This window comes from Coregonus clupeaformis, unplaced genomic scaffold (assembly GCF_020615455.1).
Source record: "Coregonus clupeaformis isolate EN_2021a unplaced genomic scaffold, ASM2061545v1 scaf0555, whole genome shotgun sequence".
In the NCBI taxonomy this organism is placed as follows: Eukaryota; Metazoa; Chordata; class Actinopteri; order Salmoniformes; family Salmonidae; genus Coregonus; species Coregonus clupeaformis.
Window position 1 is genome coordinate 7,106 of NW_025534010.1, and position 17,117 is coordinate 24,222.

At 41.7% G+C, this 17,117-nt stretch overlaps 1 protein-coding gene across 1 annotated transcript in view; it reads right to left on the minus strand.

The window, feature by feature from the left end:
- Window positions 1-338: 338 nt before the first annotated feature.
- Window positions 339-17,117, minus strand: part of LOC123485060 (double C2-like domain-containing protein beta) — a gene marked incomplete at its 3' end in the record, with an annotated part of 122,978 nt that continues 106,199 nt past the window's right edge. The window contains exon 3 of the mRNA XM_045215919.1: window positions 339-413. Coding sequence (XP_045071854.1) covers window positions 339-413 — 75 coding nt within the window. The remainder of the gene's footprint in view (window positions 414-17,117) is intronic.

Below are 17,117 nucleotides of genomic sequence, written 5' to 3' on the forward strand. Positions count from 1 at the left end.
CATAACACTGGAATCGCCCTACTTTTATAATAGGTGTGTATGAACCATACAGACATAATAATAATAATTGGTGGGGTGCTTACATTTGGCCTATTTCACACTTTTTTTTTTTTTTTGCATATCGCACCCTCGGAAAGTGGGGTGAGAGCCAGGGATAAGCCATTATTGATTTTTCACCTAGTCAGCTCGGGGATTCAAACCTGCAACCTTTCAGTTACTGACCCAATGCTCTTAACTGCCAGGCTACCTGCCGCCATCCCACAACATTTGAGGTAAATAGTTAGACTTAAACTTCCATAGTGTCCCTTAAACATGAGTATAACAAGACAGGTACGTACCTTACTGGCCCCAGGCAGTAGGTGCAGTTTGACATACGGATCCGAGAGCCCGTTGTGGTCCATGGGTTTGAGCCCCTATGGGAGAGACAGACAGAGAAAGATGGTGTCGAAAGAGAGGCCGTTCACAAGGTAGTATGACAGCGCATCACAACATAGATATTATTTCCAAAGGTGAATACACTGAAATGACAACTACACATTCAACAGCCAACACAACAAAAATAACCTTGTTAAAACCTGCCAGACACACAAGGCCAATGCTAGATGCCTGACATCCAATTTAAGTCAAACACTTTTGTTTTTGATATGTGCACAACCTCAGAATAACAATACCCATGTCAGCTAATTAGAAACGCCAGCGGTGAGACCTGTTTCATGGCTGGCAAAATACAGTTGAAGTCGAAAGTTTACATACACTTAGGTTGGAGTCATTAAAACCCGTTTTTCAACCACTCCACAAATGTCTTGTTAACAAACTATAGTTTTGGCAAGTCGGTTAGGACATCTACTTTGTGCATGACACAAGTCATTTTTCCAACAATTGTTTACAGACATATTATTTCACTTCAAATTCACTGTATCAAAATTCTAGTGGATCAGAAGTTGACGGTGCCTTTAAACAGCTTGGAAAAGTCCAGAAGATGATGTCATGGCTTTAGAAGCTTCTGATAGGGTAATTGACATCACTTGAGTCAATTGGAGGTGTACCTGTGGATGTATTTCAAGGCCTACCTTCAAACTCAGTGCCTCTTTGCTTGACATCATGGAAAAATCAAAAGAAATCAGCCAAGACCTCAGAAAAACAATTGTAGACCTCCACAAGTCTGGTTCATCCTTGGGAGCAATTTCCAAACGCCTGAAGTTACCACGTTCATCTGTACAAACAATAGTACGCAAGTATAAACATTATGGGACCACTCAGCCGTCATACCGCTCAGGAAGGAGACGCGTTCTGTCTCCTAGAGATGAACGTACTTTGGTGTGAAAAGTGCAAATCAATCCCAGAACAACAGCAAAGGACCTTGTGAAAATGCTGGAGGAAACAGGTACAACATTATCTATATCCACAGTAAAACGAGTCCTATATCGATATAACCTGAAAGGCCGCTAAGCATGGAAGAAGCCACTGCTCCAAAACCGCCATAAAAAAAGCCAGACTACAGTTTGCAACTTCCCATGGGGACAAAGATCGTACTTTTTGGAGAAATATCCTCTGGTCTGATGAAACAAAAATATAACTGTTTGGCCATACTGCCCATCGTTATGTTTGGAGGAAAAAGGGGGTACCTTACAAGCCGAAGAACAACATCCCAACCGTGAAGCACGGGGGTGGCAGCATCATGCTGTGGGGGTGCTTTGCTGCAGGAGGGACTGGTGCACTTCACAAAATAGATGGCATCATGAGGAAGGAAAATTATGTGGATATATTGAAGCAACATCTCAAGACATCAGTCAGGAAGTTAAAGCTTGGTCGCAAATGGGTCTTCCAAATGGACAATGACCCCAAGCATACTTCCAAAGTTGTGGCAAAATGGCTTAAGGACAACAAAGTCAAGGTATTGGAGTGGCCATCACAAAGCCCTGACCTCAATCCTATAGAACATTTGTGGGCAGAACTGAAAAGCAAGGAGGTCTACAAACCTGACTCAGTTACACCAGTTCTGTCAGGAGGAATGGGCCAAAATTCACCCAAGTTATTGTGGGAAGCTTGTGGAAGGCTACCCGAAACGTTTGACCCAAGTTAAACAATTTAAAGGCAATGCTACCAAATACTAATTGAGTGTATGTAAACTTCTGACCCACTGGGAATGTGATGAAAGAAGTAAAAGCTGAAATAAATCATTCTCTCTACTATTATTCTGACATTTCACATTCTTAAAATAAAGTGGTGATCCTAACTGACATAAAACAAGGGATTTTTACTGGGATTAAATGTCAGGAATTTAAACTGAGTTTACATGTATTTGACTAAGGTGTATGTAGACTTCCGACTTCAACTGTACATTTAATGCTTTTCCACAAACAAAAAAGTTCAATCTCACCTCCTCCAGTAGACTTCAGAATGTGTTGAGAGAAACTGAACTCTACGTGTTTGTAAATCAACTAATTAACAAAGTAGCCTACAGTAACTCTGCAACCTGACAATGAGAGGTGTGGTGGTAACTAAGGAATTAATGCGGGGACTATTTCCATAGTATGGAAAACAGCACAAGGATAATTCATTTCAGACTGGGATCATCCTCTCAAAATGACTTCGCCTGTCAGAATGTGCTTATCCGCCATAAATGAGCTCCTCATCTGACACCTCTTTTCTGTTAAGATGATTGATGTGCTATGCCTATCATTGTCTTTCCCCGTTAGTAAAAGGACGCAGATAAATCACAATACGGGATCGTCTCCTTCCATGAATCAGAGGATAAAAATCTGCCAAACCCTTATCCAGATAGGAAGAATAGATTGGGAGACACAAAGACGACGTCATAATCAGATTGACTACTAGATAATTTCAGCAGAAGGACACATCTCAATATTATTTGTCCTGCAGGTTGGTTTAATCTCATCGTCTGCCTTTGGCTTGTTTAAGTGGGATCTTGATTCCCTATCTCACTTTGTAGATTATTACTCCGTATTAATAATTAACTTGAGAGATAACTGTTTATTTCGTGACAGTATTATTGACATTGCTTGAAAACACTTAAAGCCTTCATATAGCAAATCTACCAATACGGATATTGCTGAGACATTGCTTGGTTGCAGCTTTCATGAAACCAGAGACAAAAACAAAAGTCACATTTTCAAACACTTGGTTTCCTCAGCCCTATGACATGATATTGCAGACAGGCATGGTCATAGTGCTGCAGGTCCAATCAATGAAGCCTTGGCTAGAGAGCGAGGGAGAGAGCTTGATTGAATGGTGTTACGAAACACTGAGGACCCTTAATACAGGTGAACAGTCACTTGAAACGGCAACTGGTAGCCGTGTAAGTGTGGAAGAAAATGAGCCTATAGATAAATGGTACGGCTGGCTCATCAGCAGCCAATAAAAGCACATCGGAGCTGTAATTTCATATGTAGGTTATCTTTCCTTCTATACAAACTGAAAAAGATTGGTTGTATGTGCTGTAAAACACAATGTGCAGGTTTACTCGGGATAGGATATGACTTCTAGGTCCCATCCATATAACAAATCCAACATGCCTCATTGCATGCATGCAGTCAAAAAGATTAGTATAAAAACAAGGCCTCAAAAAATTGCAATACTCCTCTTTCTCTGTCTCGAACACGCTGGGGCTTTGCTTTCTTATCGAATGGGATCAGCCAGGTTGAGCCTGACATAAATAGAATGATCATTTCAAAAGGTAACCCTCTCTCTGTGGTGTGTGCTAGGATTTATCATTTTGATTAGAACAGAGGAAGTAGGGCACACACCACCTCCAGTATGACGGGCAAGAATCAAATTGGTCATGAAAGTGCTAGTCCTTTAGGTTGAGTCATATCTATTGGGCGAGGGGGAACCTACTTCAGCACATATGTTTTGGGAATATCCCTGGGACTATGTCTTGGGAATAGTCTCTATGGATATCTGTCTTGTTTCACCTTTCAGAGAGAAAACTTTGCATGAAAATGCAATGGAGGTGTTCAACATTAATCTCTCATACCAGCCGAGGTTCTGGCTTTTTTACACTAGAATTAACTTTATAGGACAATCTACACACGTACACATAGATTTTGTATTGTATATACTGTGGCTTGCGAAAGTTCTCACCCCCCTTGGCATTTTTCCTATTTTGTTGCCTTACAACCTGGAATTAAAATAGATTTTTTGGGGGTTTGTATCATTTGATTTACACAACATGCCTACCACTTTGAAGATGCAAAATATTTTTTCTTGTGAAACAAACAAGAAATAAGACAAGAAAAACAGAAAACTTGAGCGTGCATAACTATTCCCCCCCCCCCCCCCCCAAAGTCAATACTTTGTAGAGGCACCTTTTGCAGCAATTACAGCTGCAAGTCTCTTGGGGTATGTCTCTATAAGCTTGGCACATCCAGCCACTGTGATTTCTGTCCATTCTTCAAGGCAAAACTGCTCCAGCTCCTTCAAGGTGGATGGGTTCCACTGGTGTACAGCAATCTTTAAGTCATACCACAGACTCTTTTTAGGTCTTGGCTTTGACTAGGCCATTCCAAGACATTTAAATGCTTCCCCTTAAACCACTCGAGTGTTGCTTTAGCAGTATGCTTAGGGTCATTGTCCTGCTGGAAGGTGAACCTCCGTCCCAGTCTCAAATCTCTGGAAGAATGAAACAAGTTTCCCTCAAGAATTTCCCTGTATTTAGCGCCATCCATCATTCCTTCAATTCTGACCAGTTTCCCAGTCCCTGCCGATGAAAAGCATCCCCACAGCATGATGCTGCCACCACCATGCTTCACTGTGGGGATGGTGTTATCTGGGTGATGAGAGGTGTTGGGTTTGCGCCAGACATAGCGTTTTCCTTGATGGCCAAAAAGCCCAATTTTAGTCTCATCTGACCAGAGTACCTTCTTCCATATGGAGTTTTCCACATGCCTTTTGGTGAACACCAAACATGTTTGCTTATTTTTTTCTTTAAGCAATGGCTTTTTTTCTTGCCACTCTTCCGTAAAGCCCAGCTCTGTGGAGTGTAAGGCTTAAAGTGGTCCTATTGCAGCTCCTTCAGAGTTATCTTTGGTCTCTTTGTTGCCTCTCTGATTAATGCCCGCCTTGCCTGGTCCGTGAGTTTTTGCTGAATACAGAGTCAATTGTTTTCAGGGGAAAAGGAAACCACCAATGCAATGTTTATATTTGTTACCTTGCTAGTGTGGCTGACTTGACATGCCGCAAAGTTATTTGATGTGGCTGTTTGCAATTAAATATGGATGAACTGAAAAGAGATGACAAAGGAGTGAAATCTCTACAGCAAACAGAGAGATAGATGCACAATTGAGAGCATCCTGTCGGGCTGTATCACCGCCTGGTACGGCAACTGCAACGCCCGCAACCGCAGAGCTCTCCAGAGGGTGGTGCGGTCTGCCCAACGCATTACCGGGGGAAAACTACCCGCCCTCCAGGACACCTACAGCACCCGATGTCACAGGAAGGCCAAAAAGATCATCAAGGACATCAACCACCCGAGCCACTGCCTGTTCACCCTGCTATCATCCAGAAGGCGAGGTCAGTACAGTTGCATCAAAGCTGGGACCGAGAGAATGAAAAACAGCTTCTATCTCAAGGCCATCAGACTGTTAAATAGCCATCACTAGCACATTAGAGTCTGCTGCTGCTTATTGAAATCACTGGCCACTTTAAGAAATTGAACACTAGTCACTTTAATAATGTTTACATATCTTACACTACTCATCTCATATGTATATACTGTATTCTATAATATTCTACTGTATCTTAGTCCATGCCGCTCTGTCATTGCTTGTCCATATATGTATATATTCTTGAATTCCATTCCCTTACTTAGATTTGTGTGTATTGGGTATATGTTGTGAAATTTGTAGATATTACTTGTTAGATATTACTGTACTGTCGGAGCTAGAAGCACAAGCATTTCGCTACACCCGCAATAACATCTGCTAAACACGTGTATGTGACAAATACATTTTGATTTGATAACATTTTATTTTATTTCAGATAGCATCCATAAAAGAGTGGATGAATTGATTTAAATAGACTCAGGCCTTGGCAGTTGTTGCTTTTCTGCTACTGATACCGGCTTCACAAAACAATGAATTATTTGGTGAGTCATAACAACTTACTTCACCATGCTAAGCTAATCTTTATTGATCTCCTTATACCAACCAAACGCCATTGATGTACAGTATCAACTACTTCGGCAGGGACCGGAGTTGCCCATCCTTGTACTAGGGCATTGTCAGATGAACATCAACACATCAATATTTGAATTTACAAGAAACATATTTGTATAACTCTTAGTTGCTTGTGACTTGTTTGCAATCACCCATTGTGAGCTGAATCACACTTGTACTTGTTCACTCTCTCCCCTTCTGTTAAGTTTAACTGTGTGTGCGCCTTCTGTTAAGTTTAACTGCGTGTGTGTGTGTGCGCGTGCGTGTATGTGCATCTGTCTGCATCAGTGCTATCCTATCTCCCAAACGTATTTGCTCAGCCATGTGTGGGATGAACGTTCCTAACACAGTGTGTGTGTGTGTGTGTGTGTGTGTGTGTGTGTGTGTGTGTGTGTGTGTGTGTGTATGTGTGTGTGTATGTGTGTGTGTGTGTGTGGTGTCTCTCTCCCAACACAGAGCATCACTTGTCAGAACCACAAATGGTAATATACCATTTTCTGCTCCCCCGAGTTTCGGGTAAAAAAGTGCAAAGTACATTTTTCTGTTTTCGTGAGGAATCTTCTCATCTGCAAAACCTTTTATACATTTGTGTGTGTAACAAATGCACCTCATGTCACATTCCAATTCCACATCAAAACCTAACTATGGAAACGTATTGTAGGACAGAGGAGGAGGAGTATATGAGTGTTTTTTCTCTGTTCCTACGTCGCCTGCTCTTAGCAGTCGTTTGTTGTGCCTGGAGCTCCATTACTGCCTGTACTCTGGACCCCTTCTCTAAGCATGGAGCCTCTCCTCCTTTCATTTGCAGCAAACAGTGTCTCATCTCTTCTACAAAGCCCCAGGTTGAGTCAGATGTTTGTGTGGAACACAGATGGATGTTCTCTTTGATAGTGCTGCGGGGCCAGCATGTCTCCGTTGTGCGAGCGGCTTCAGAGCCGTTCCACAGATGTGAATTGATATGATCTGTTTTGGAACTGTGCCCAACTACAAAAGGCTCCCAACACGTTCGCTCGTAGGCCCCACTGCTCCAAGTTATTCTATGCTATGTTCTGCTGTAGATACCACTACCAGTCTCTTGTAGATACCACTACCAGTCTCTTGTAGATACCACTACCAGTCTCTGGGTTGAATCCAATAGGATTGGAATAAGCTGTCTACAGGAAGCATGAAATATTGCCTTTGCCTTTGACAGGCAGCTCAAGGCTAATGTACTGAGTACATTGAGGGTTGAGTGAGTGGATGCTTCCCTAAGTAAAGCGCACAGCTAGCTGGATGGGATGAGCCTAGGGTTGCTCCTTCAACTCTGCTGAGGAGCTGAGGCGCAACAGATCAATAGATGAAAATAGAAGACTGGGGAGCTTTGAGGCACTGTGATTCTGCACTGTTACGCTGTATGGAGTGGAAGCATTAAATACACATCGAGGTAACACTCGATCAAAGCTCCCTATGCAGCTACAGTCTTCTTCTTTACTGAAGGAAGGACTAACCTTGTCAAGCAGACTGACCAAAACAGAATGTAAATGAGATCAGGCTGGTTCCACCAGGCTAGGGAAGGACTAGACAGTGGCCCTGGTCTGAAATACCTGGACATCTGGTTAAGTGTTCTACAGGATACTATGGAAGAGATGTCTTTTTTATTATTTTTATTTTACCTTTATTTAACTAGGCAAGTCAGTTAAGAACAAATTCTTATTTACAATGACGGCCTACACCGGCCAAACCCGGACGACGCTGGGCCAATTGTGCGCCGCCCTATGGGACTCCCAATCACGGCCGGTTGTGATACAGCCTGCAATTGAACCAGGGGGTTGGTAGTGATGCCTCAAGCACTGAGATGCAGTGCCTTAGATCGCTGCAACACTCGTTAACATTTCGAGGAAAAATAATAATTAAGAAAATAAGAGTCAGAGGCCATCATCGAATAACCAACTACAACCAAAGATAAAACACTTTCATCATCTAACAATTTTTTGTCAATGTCTCTTTATACTAAAGATGAGGAGTAGGCTATATCTAGGCAGGGTGAATGAACGGTCTACTGCACAGCTACTATGAGTGGTCTTTCTAGAGCGCCGGGTTAAATTGTGCATAAGAGCATTTTTTAACTGTAAATGGTTAAACTAGTGAGACATATATGTGATTGTGGCAAGAATGTGTGAGTGGGTAACATACACATCAGCCTAAATTGAAATGTTGCTTTATTTTTAAACATTAGAGGATTTTATATTTTAACTAGCCACCGTGCTTCTACATCTGCATTGCTTGCTGTTTGGGGTTTTAGGCTGGTTTTCTGTATAGGACTTTGTGACATCTGCTGATGTAAAAAGGGCTTTATAAATACATTTGATTGATTTGATTCTAGAATTTAATTGACTGTCCACAGCAAATTCTCTTCTAGCGAGTGATAAAAAAAGTATTTTCAGATTCAGTGTAGCCTCTGAATAGTGTTAGTTTATACAGCACATACACCCCAAACATTTGCCCCTGTTCTATTGATTTCAAATTGATATCGATATGAGTGATTTAAAAAATAGTGTTGCGTTTATCTTTCCGGGTTGGCAACCCACTTGAAGCAAAATGCAACAATCCAAAATGTAGCTGGTTGTCTTCAGCAGTTTGTCCTCTAACAAGTGATGTAAACAATATTTATAGTTTCCATGTAATATTTTAGTTGTGTTAGTTTCAACAGCGCATACAACCTGATTCCCCCTAATCAATATGAGTGATTAATTGCCACTTGTCAAAACAATATGGTTCTTGGAGCATATGCAGTTTATGAGGTGCTCATTTTCAAAAATAAAAGTAATATGATTACTATTGTGATAAATGTACTGTATGTGTAGGTAGTATATTTTATGTTTAAGTTTTCAATATATCTAAAACTGTTTCTGTATATTGATTATTGATTTGGACACTTCAAAATGCAGTTTTGACAAACTGCTGAATGAGTCCAAAAATGTGATGTGATTTATTTATTTTGATGATCTTCCAGAAATCATGAAAACGGGTTTGACTTGCCTACTATGTATATCATACATATCTTCCTATGGCACTAAAAAAAGCATTCAGAAATGGCAGTTGATTGAAGAGGCTGACATAGTCTACATCTCTCTCCATGGTGCCAGTGAATAGCCGGTTGATCATAATTATGGGGGGATGGGGAGAAGAGAAATGACCGTTATGAAAGGCAGATGGGCGCCGTACATCAGTGTATCCACACACCTCGCGCCTCGCACATAGTCGTTCATACCAATTTCCCCTCGATGCTGCATTTGTGTGTCGTGCCTGTGGCATGTGTGGACTTCCATTTTGTAAAAGTAAAGTTCGGTAAATTTCAAATGCTGTAGGAACCATTCAACACCCTCACTGTTTTTCTTACCTATTTATCAAAGAAGCCAAAGGCAGCTGCGGCAAAGTATGCCAACCTTTATCTTGCAGCTCTTGTGGGATCGGAGGGGTTACCTTTGCCGGTGCCCTCCCCAGATCGATGGAGGTGTTTAGGTGGTGGCTTCCTGCCACTAGCTTGACCGGAGAGCCAACGATGAATTAATAGAGCAAGGCGTGATGGAGATGTGATGGATGCATCGCATTCTTCACCGATGAACGTTAAAGGGATACTTTGGGATTTTAGCATTGAGGCCCTTTATCTACTTCCCAAGAGTCAGATGAACTCGTGGATACCATATATACAGCTCTGGAAAAAATTAAGAGACTACTGCAAATGTTTCTTAAATCAGCATCTCTACATGTATGACAGCCATTCCATTCCAGTGTCTGTTGAATTCCAACACAGGCACACCTCATTCTACTGAATTAGGTACTGATTAGGTGATCACCTGAACCAAATCTTATTTAACAAGGAAAAGTATAAAAACCACTGCTGTGGTCATCACTATCCTCTTGCAATAGGACAAGCTGGATGGCAAAAACAGTGGTAATAGTACCTCAAAAGTAATATTAATCAAAAAATAACTATTGACCATGCCAAAAGAGTTGAAAATGAAAGTTTTGAGTGAGGAAAAGAAGGGTTAAATTCTGGCTTTACTGGCAGAGGGATACAGTGAGCGTCAAGTTGCTTCCATCCTTAAAATTTCAAAGACGGCGGTTCATAAGAACAAGGTCAAGCAGCAGACATTGGGGACAACAAAGCTACAGACCGGCAAAGGGTGAAAACGACTGTCTACTGACCGGGATGACCGCCAACTCATTCGAATGTCACACAACAACCGTAGGATGACATCAAGTGACCTACAAAAAGAATGGCAAACGGCAGCTGGTGTGAAGTGCACAGCGAGGACGGTTCGAAACAGGCTCCTAGGGGCAGGGCTGAAGTCGTGCAAAGCTAGAAAAAAGCTCTTCATCAATGAGAAGCAAAGAAAAGCCAGGCTGAGGTTTGCAAAAGACCATAAGGATTGGACCGTAGAGGACTGGAGTAAGGTAATCTTCTCTGATGAGTCCAATTTTCAGCTTTGCCCAACACCTGGTCGTCTAATGGTTAGACGGATACCTGGAGAAGCCTACAAGCCACAGTGTCTCGCACCCACTGTGACATTTGGTGGAGGATCGGTGATGATCTGGGGGTGCTTCAGCAAGGCTGGAATCGGGTCTTTGTGAAGGACGCATGAATCAAGCCACGTACAAGGTTGTCCAGGAAGAAAACTGGCTTCCTTTTGCTCTGACATTATTCCCCAACTCTGAAGATTGGTTTTTCCATCAGGACAATGCACCATGCCACACAGCCAGGTCAATCAAGGTGTGGATGGAGGACCACCAGATCAAGACCCTGTCATGGCCAGCCCAATCTCCAGACCTGAACCCCATTGAAAACTTCTGGAATGTGATCGAGGAAGATGGATGGTCACAAGCCATCAAACAAAGCTGAGCTGCTTGAATTTTTACACCAGGAGTGGCATAAAGTCACCCAACATCAATGTGAAAGACTGGTGGAGAGTATGCCAAGACGCATGAAAGCTGTAATTGAAAATCAGGGTTATTCCACCAAATATTGATTTCTCAACACTTCCTAAGCTAAAACATTAGTATTTTGTTGTTTAAAAATGAACATGAACTTATTTTGTTTGCATTATTCGAGGTCTGACAACACTGCATATTTTTTGTTATTTTGACCAGTTGTCATTTTCTGCAAATAAATGCTCTAAATGACAATATTTTTATTTGGAATTTGAGAGAAATGTTGTCAGTAGTTTATAGAATAAAAGAAAAATGTTAATTTCACCCAAACACATATCTATAAATAGTAAAACCAGAGAAACTTGTATTTTTGCAGTGGACTCTTAATTTTTTCCAGAGCTGTATGTAAGAAGGAAGTTGGATGTAGTTTCGCGGGCCAATTCTAACTAGCGTTAGCGCAATAACTAGAAGTCTATGGGTATCTACTAGCATGCTAGCAGATACCCTAGCGTGCTAGCTAGGGTTAGCTAGTTAGCAATTGCGCTAGCGCTAGTTAGCAACTTCCTTCAAAATGCACGCAGAGACATAAAAAGGGTATCCACGAGTTCTGACTCTGGGGAAGTAGATAAAGGTCTGCATTGTCAAAATCCCAAAGTATCCCTTTAATGTCAGAGAAATGCCCTGCTTCAACCTCTGGGACAGGGCTTATTTAGACTCTATGCATACATCTGGTGGAAAACGAGTGGGCGTGATGCATCACATCGAAGTTTGTGCCAATTTCCATCTAACCATCTAACCTCATATTGTAAAATAGTGAACTACTCCTTTAATGTCATTGCATTTCATAGGGCCCCGACTAAAGGTCTACTTTAACAAGACAAATGAAAATGCGTGAGCGCTGTCGGTAGTGTCAGTGAGGCCAAAGGCAGTGTTTAAATTGGATCTTGTCTCTTGGAGAAAGAATGCATTTATATAGCATTCTCACATTGATCTGTTATTCAATTACAACTGACCCGCAAACCAGAGGCTAACTAGGGGGTAAAGCAAAATGTTTGTTGCATTCAATTCCAATAATTATTATCCTTATTGCAGGTGCAAAAGGTGAACTAGGGCCACAAGACTCCCGATATTATGGTTTCAGCTCAGAGAGAAATAGAGGAATTAGTGACTCATGATGATGTTATCCTAACATTTTCTTTACTTGATTACTTTATGAATGATACTGCTAGTACGTACAGTATAGTGGAGGATGTACGCCCACTTTAGAATGTCTCCACTACTGTACCTGTTGATTCAGAGTTAAAGTAAAAAGATTTTCAGGTACTGCACCTGGGCACAAACATACACTGATCAATAAACATACACCTTACTCTCATCTACTCATATTAATCATTATCTCATGTCAAGGTATCAATGAAATATAAGCACCAACATACTGTTTTGGAAAAATACACATACAGTAGCCTATACACTGAGTATAACTGTCACGCCCTGGCTCTGGGGACTCTTAAATGTTGAGCCAGGGTGTGGACTTGTTATGTTTAGTTTTCTATGGGTTTTGTTCTAGATCGTTTATTTCTATGTTGGCCAGGGTGGTTCCCAATCAGAGACAGCTGTAGCTCGTTGTCTCTGATTGGGGACCATACTTAGGCAGCCTGTGTTCACTAGTTTATTGTGGGATCTTGTTCCGTATGGTTTGTTGTATTACCTAGGACTTCACGTATCGTTTTGTTGTTTTTGTTTGTGTTGTGTACACTTAATAAAAGTATGTACGCCTATCCCGCTGCGCCTTGGTCCGCTTCTCATAACTATCGTGACAATATCAAACATTAGGAACGCTTTAGTTAGTCAGGGCATGGACTTTACAAGGTGTCGAAAGCGTTCCACAGGGATGATGGCCCATGTTGACGCCAATGCTTCCCACAGTTGTGTCAAGTTGGCTGGATGTCCTCTGGGGGGTGGACCATTCTTGATACACATGGAAAACTGTTGAGCTTGAAAAAGCCAGCAGCGTTGCAGTTCTTGACACAAACTGGTGCACCTGGCACCTACTACCATACCCCGTTCAAAGGCACTTAAATCTTTGTCTTGCCCATTCACCCTCTGAACGACACACACACACAATCCATGTTTCAATTGTCTCAAGGCTTAAAAATCATTCTTTAACCCGTCTCCTCCCCTTCATCTACACTGATTGAAGTGGATTTAACAAGTGACATCAATAAGGGATCATAGCTTTCACCTGGATTCACCAGGTCAGTCTATGTCATGGAATGAGCAGGTGTCCTTAATGTTTTGTATGCTAAGTGTATATCGCCATATGCTAACTTTGACATTTCCCAGTTATACTGTAGGTCAATAGCTGTAAACATTTTACAGGTCTGGATAGATGAAATGAGAGCAATAGATTCGGTGTCAATCAACGCGGCAAATATCATTTAACAAATATTCAACATAGGGAGGGAAATTCAAGGGTGAAACTAACTTTATGTACCACATCTACACAAACACAAATAGGGAAAGGAACACCCCTGACATTGGGCCAGTAAGATCTATCAGACTAGATTTACTTTTCTAGTCTTGTGGACCAAAACACTCAACAGTTCATTGATTATTTGATTAGTTGAGTCAGACGTGTTAGTGTTGCGCTAGAACAAAATGTGCAGGCTGGAAATGGCCCAGTCGGACTGAAATTGAAAACCCGTGATTTAAAAAACTCACAGAAGGATAAAAGTGCCTGGCAGGCGATATTCAGGTTGCATAATCATTCAACCATGCTCTGGTTAATTAAGTAAAAGTAATGTCACTGTATTCTACACCTCCAGAAATAGTCTCATTCTGTAGAAGCTCCGTGACTTGTACAACCTGAAATGTGCCACAATATATAGAAGGAAGAAATCTACACCCGTGGTTTAACATACCGTACCCAAGCTAAAAGTCTGACTCTCACAGCTGGGCATTGTGTCAAGTACAGTCCTTATACCCTTTTCACACAACTGAATTGAGCTGAGCTGAGCTCTACAGCACTGGCCTGGCTATACATCCACCGTAGTTGATGGAACAGTGCTGGAAAAGGACAATGTGAAAACAAAAATATCCAGGCCAGCACAGTATAGTATGATAGTGTGAGAAGAGTATTAGACAATTATGTGATGCCAATAGTGGCAAAGAGTTGGTTGGGGTTGGTGTAGGCTCGTTAGGGTTTAGTAAGGGTTTAGTTAGGGTTTGTTCACTCCACAGGGGACATTGGGAGTTGGTTTGGGTTGGTGTAGGCTGCTGGTTAGGGTTTAGTAAGGATTTGATTAGGGGCTATCCATTCCACAGGGTCCAGTGGGAGTTGGTTGGGGATGGTGTAGGCTGGTTAGAGTTAGGTTTTTGTTTATCCACACACACCCTGAGAAAATTGGACATATATTCTGATTGCTGTAGGCTGGTTAGGGTTTGGTTAGGGCTTGTCCACTCCACATCGGACAGTGTGGGTCGGTGCCTTACCTTCTTATACCTGGGGATGGGGAGCTGTTCCCCAGGACCATGCAGAGAGAGAGGAGTGCATGCAAGAGAGTAAGGTGGAGGAAGAGGAACAGAAAAACCCCCATTAACATTAGAAATCAAGACAAATATAACCACAGCTTGCCTCTGAAGAAAAATAAGAAAGGGAGAGTGGAAAAGTGAGAAAATCGTCTGACATTTTTTAAAACAAAAAATACATAAAGCAAAAATAAGCGTTTGGAAACACTTTAAAATAATACGTTTGACACTTTTGAAACATTGTCGACCTTGGAACTCATTGTTAGCACTTGTCAAATGGATTAAGTTGGCCTTGTAAAGCTTCTTCATTTCCAAATCCCGTTTTACAAGAACATTTTGAGATAGAATGTGCCACTCATATAATTCAGTCAGTCTGTCACATACTTATACATAACTGTTGCATCAAAGGCTAAACAAATAATGAGAATGAGTATAATTTCAAAATTATTATGGTGCCTGGAGGTTCAATTAAACATCCATTTAGCCAAGTTTAACGATTCATTAATGAACTGTTTTAGGGGGCGGTGTGCAGGAGTTGGGGCAGGGGAGAAACAGTTCCACTAATAGAGCTCAAGCAGTCAAAACTCATGGGGACAGGGCAGAGTAATTAAGGTTATTGACTGCCTCACAATCAGTTCCCTCTACATGCTATACAACTCATTAAACTCAGAATCAGTTGGTAACTTTAAATCTCATCAGTGTTTAAACAAATGGGCAGATTTGTATATTGCTCAGTCGATTTTGAAATAGAACAGACTAGTTGTAGCTTGGTGAATTCCAAACCATGATTTCTGCACAACGTATGCAGTTTATTTCTTTGTTTAGGCGAAAACAACTCAACTATTGTACTGACCCTTTCACAAGAGATGTACAGTGGGGAAAAAAAGTATTTAGTCAGCCACCAATTGTGCAAGTTCTCCCACTTAAAAAGATGAGAGAGGCCTGTAATTTTCATCATAGGTACACGTCAACTATGACAGACAAAATGAGAAAAACAAATCCAGAAAATCACATTGTAGGATTTTTAATGAATTTATTTGCAAATTATGGTGGAAAATAAGTATTTGGTCAAAAACAAAAGTTTCTCAATACTTTGTTATACACCCTTTGTTGGCAATGACACAGGTCAAACGTTTTCTGTAAATCTTCACAAGGTTTTCACACACTGTTGCTGGTATTTTGGCCCATTCCTCCATGCAGATCTCCTCTATAGCAGTGATGGTTTGGGGCTGTCGCTGGGCAACACGGACTTTCAACTCCCTCCAAAGATTTTCTATGGGGTTGAGATCTGGAGACTGGCTAGGTCACTCCAGGACCTTGAAATGCTTCTTACGAAGCCACTCCTTCGTTGCCCAGGCGGTGTGTTTGGGATCATTGTCATGCTGAAAGACCCAGCCACGTTTCATCTTCAATGCCCTTGCTGATGGAAGGAGGTTTTCACTCAAAATCTCACGATACATGGCCCCATTTATTCTTTCCTTTACACGGATCAGTCGTCCTGGTCCCTTTGCAGAAAAACAGCCCCAAAGCATGATGTTTCCACCCCCATGCTTCACAGTAGGTATGGTGTTCTTTGGATGCAACTCAGCATTCTTTGTCCTCCAAACACGACGAGTTGAGTTTTTACCAAAAAGTTCTATTTTGGTTTCATCTGACCATATGACATTCTCCCAATCCTCTTCTGGATCATCCAAATGCACTCTAGCAAACTTCAGACGGGCCTGGACATGTACTGGCTTAAGCAGGGGGACACGTCTCGCACTGCAGGATTTGAGTCCCTGGCGGCGTAGTGTGTTACTGATGGTCGGCTTTGTTACTTGGGTCCCAGCTCTCTGCAGGTCATTCACTAGGTCCCCCGTGTGGTTCTGGGATTTTTGCTCACCGTTCTTGTGATCATTTTGACCCCACGGGGTGAGATCTTGCGTGGAGCCCCAGATCGAGGGAGATTATCAGTGGTCTTGTATGTCTTCCATTTCCTAATAATTGCTCCCACAGTTGATTTCTTCAAACCAAGCTGCTTACCTATTGCAGATTCAGTCTTCCCAGCCTGGTGCAGGTCTACACTTTTGTTTCTGGTGTCCTTTGACAGCTCTTTGGTCTTGGCCATAGTGGAGTTTGGAGTGTGACTGTTTGAGGTTGTGGACAGGTGTCTTTTATACTGATAACAAGTTCAAACAGGTGCCATTAATACAGGTAACGAGTGGAGGACAGAGGAGCCTCTTAAAGAAGAAGTTACAGGTCTGTGAGAGCCAGAAATCTTGCTTGTTTGTAGGTGACCAAATACTTATTTTCCACTATAATTTGCTAATAAATTCATTAAAAATCCTACAATGTGATTTTCTGGAATTTTTTTCTCAATTTGTCTGTCATAGTTGACGTGTACCTATGATGAAAATTACAGGCCTCTCTCATCTTTTTAAGTGGGAGAACGTGTACAATTGGTGGCTGACTAAATACTTGTTTCCCCACTGTATGTGGGTCATGGGAGACTTGATGGTTTTT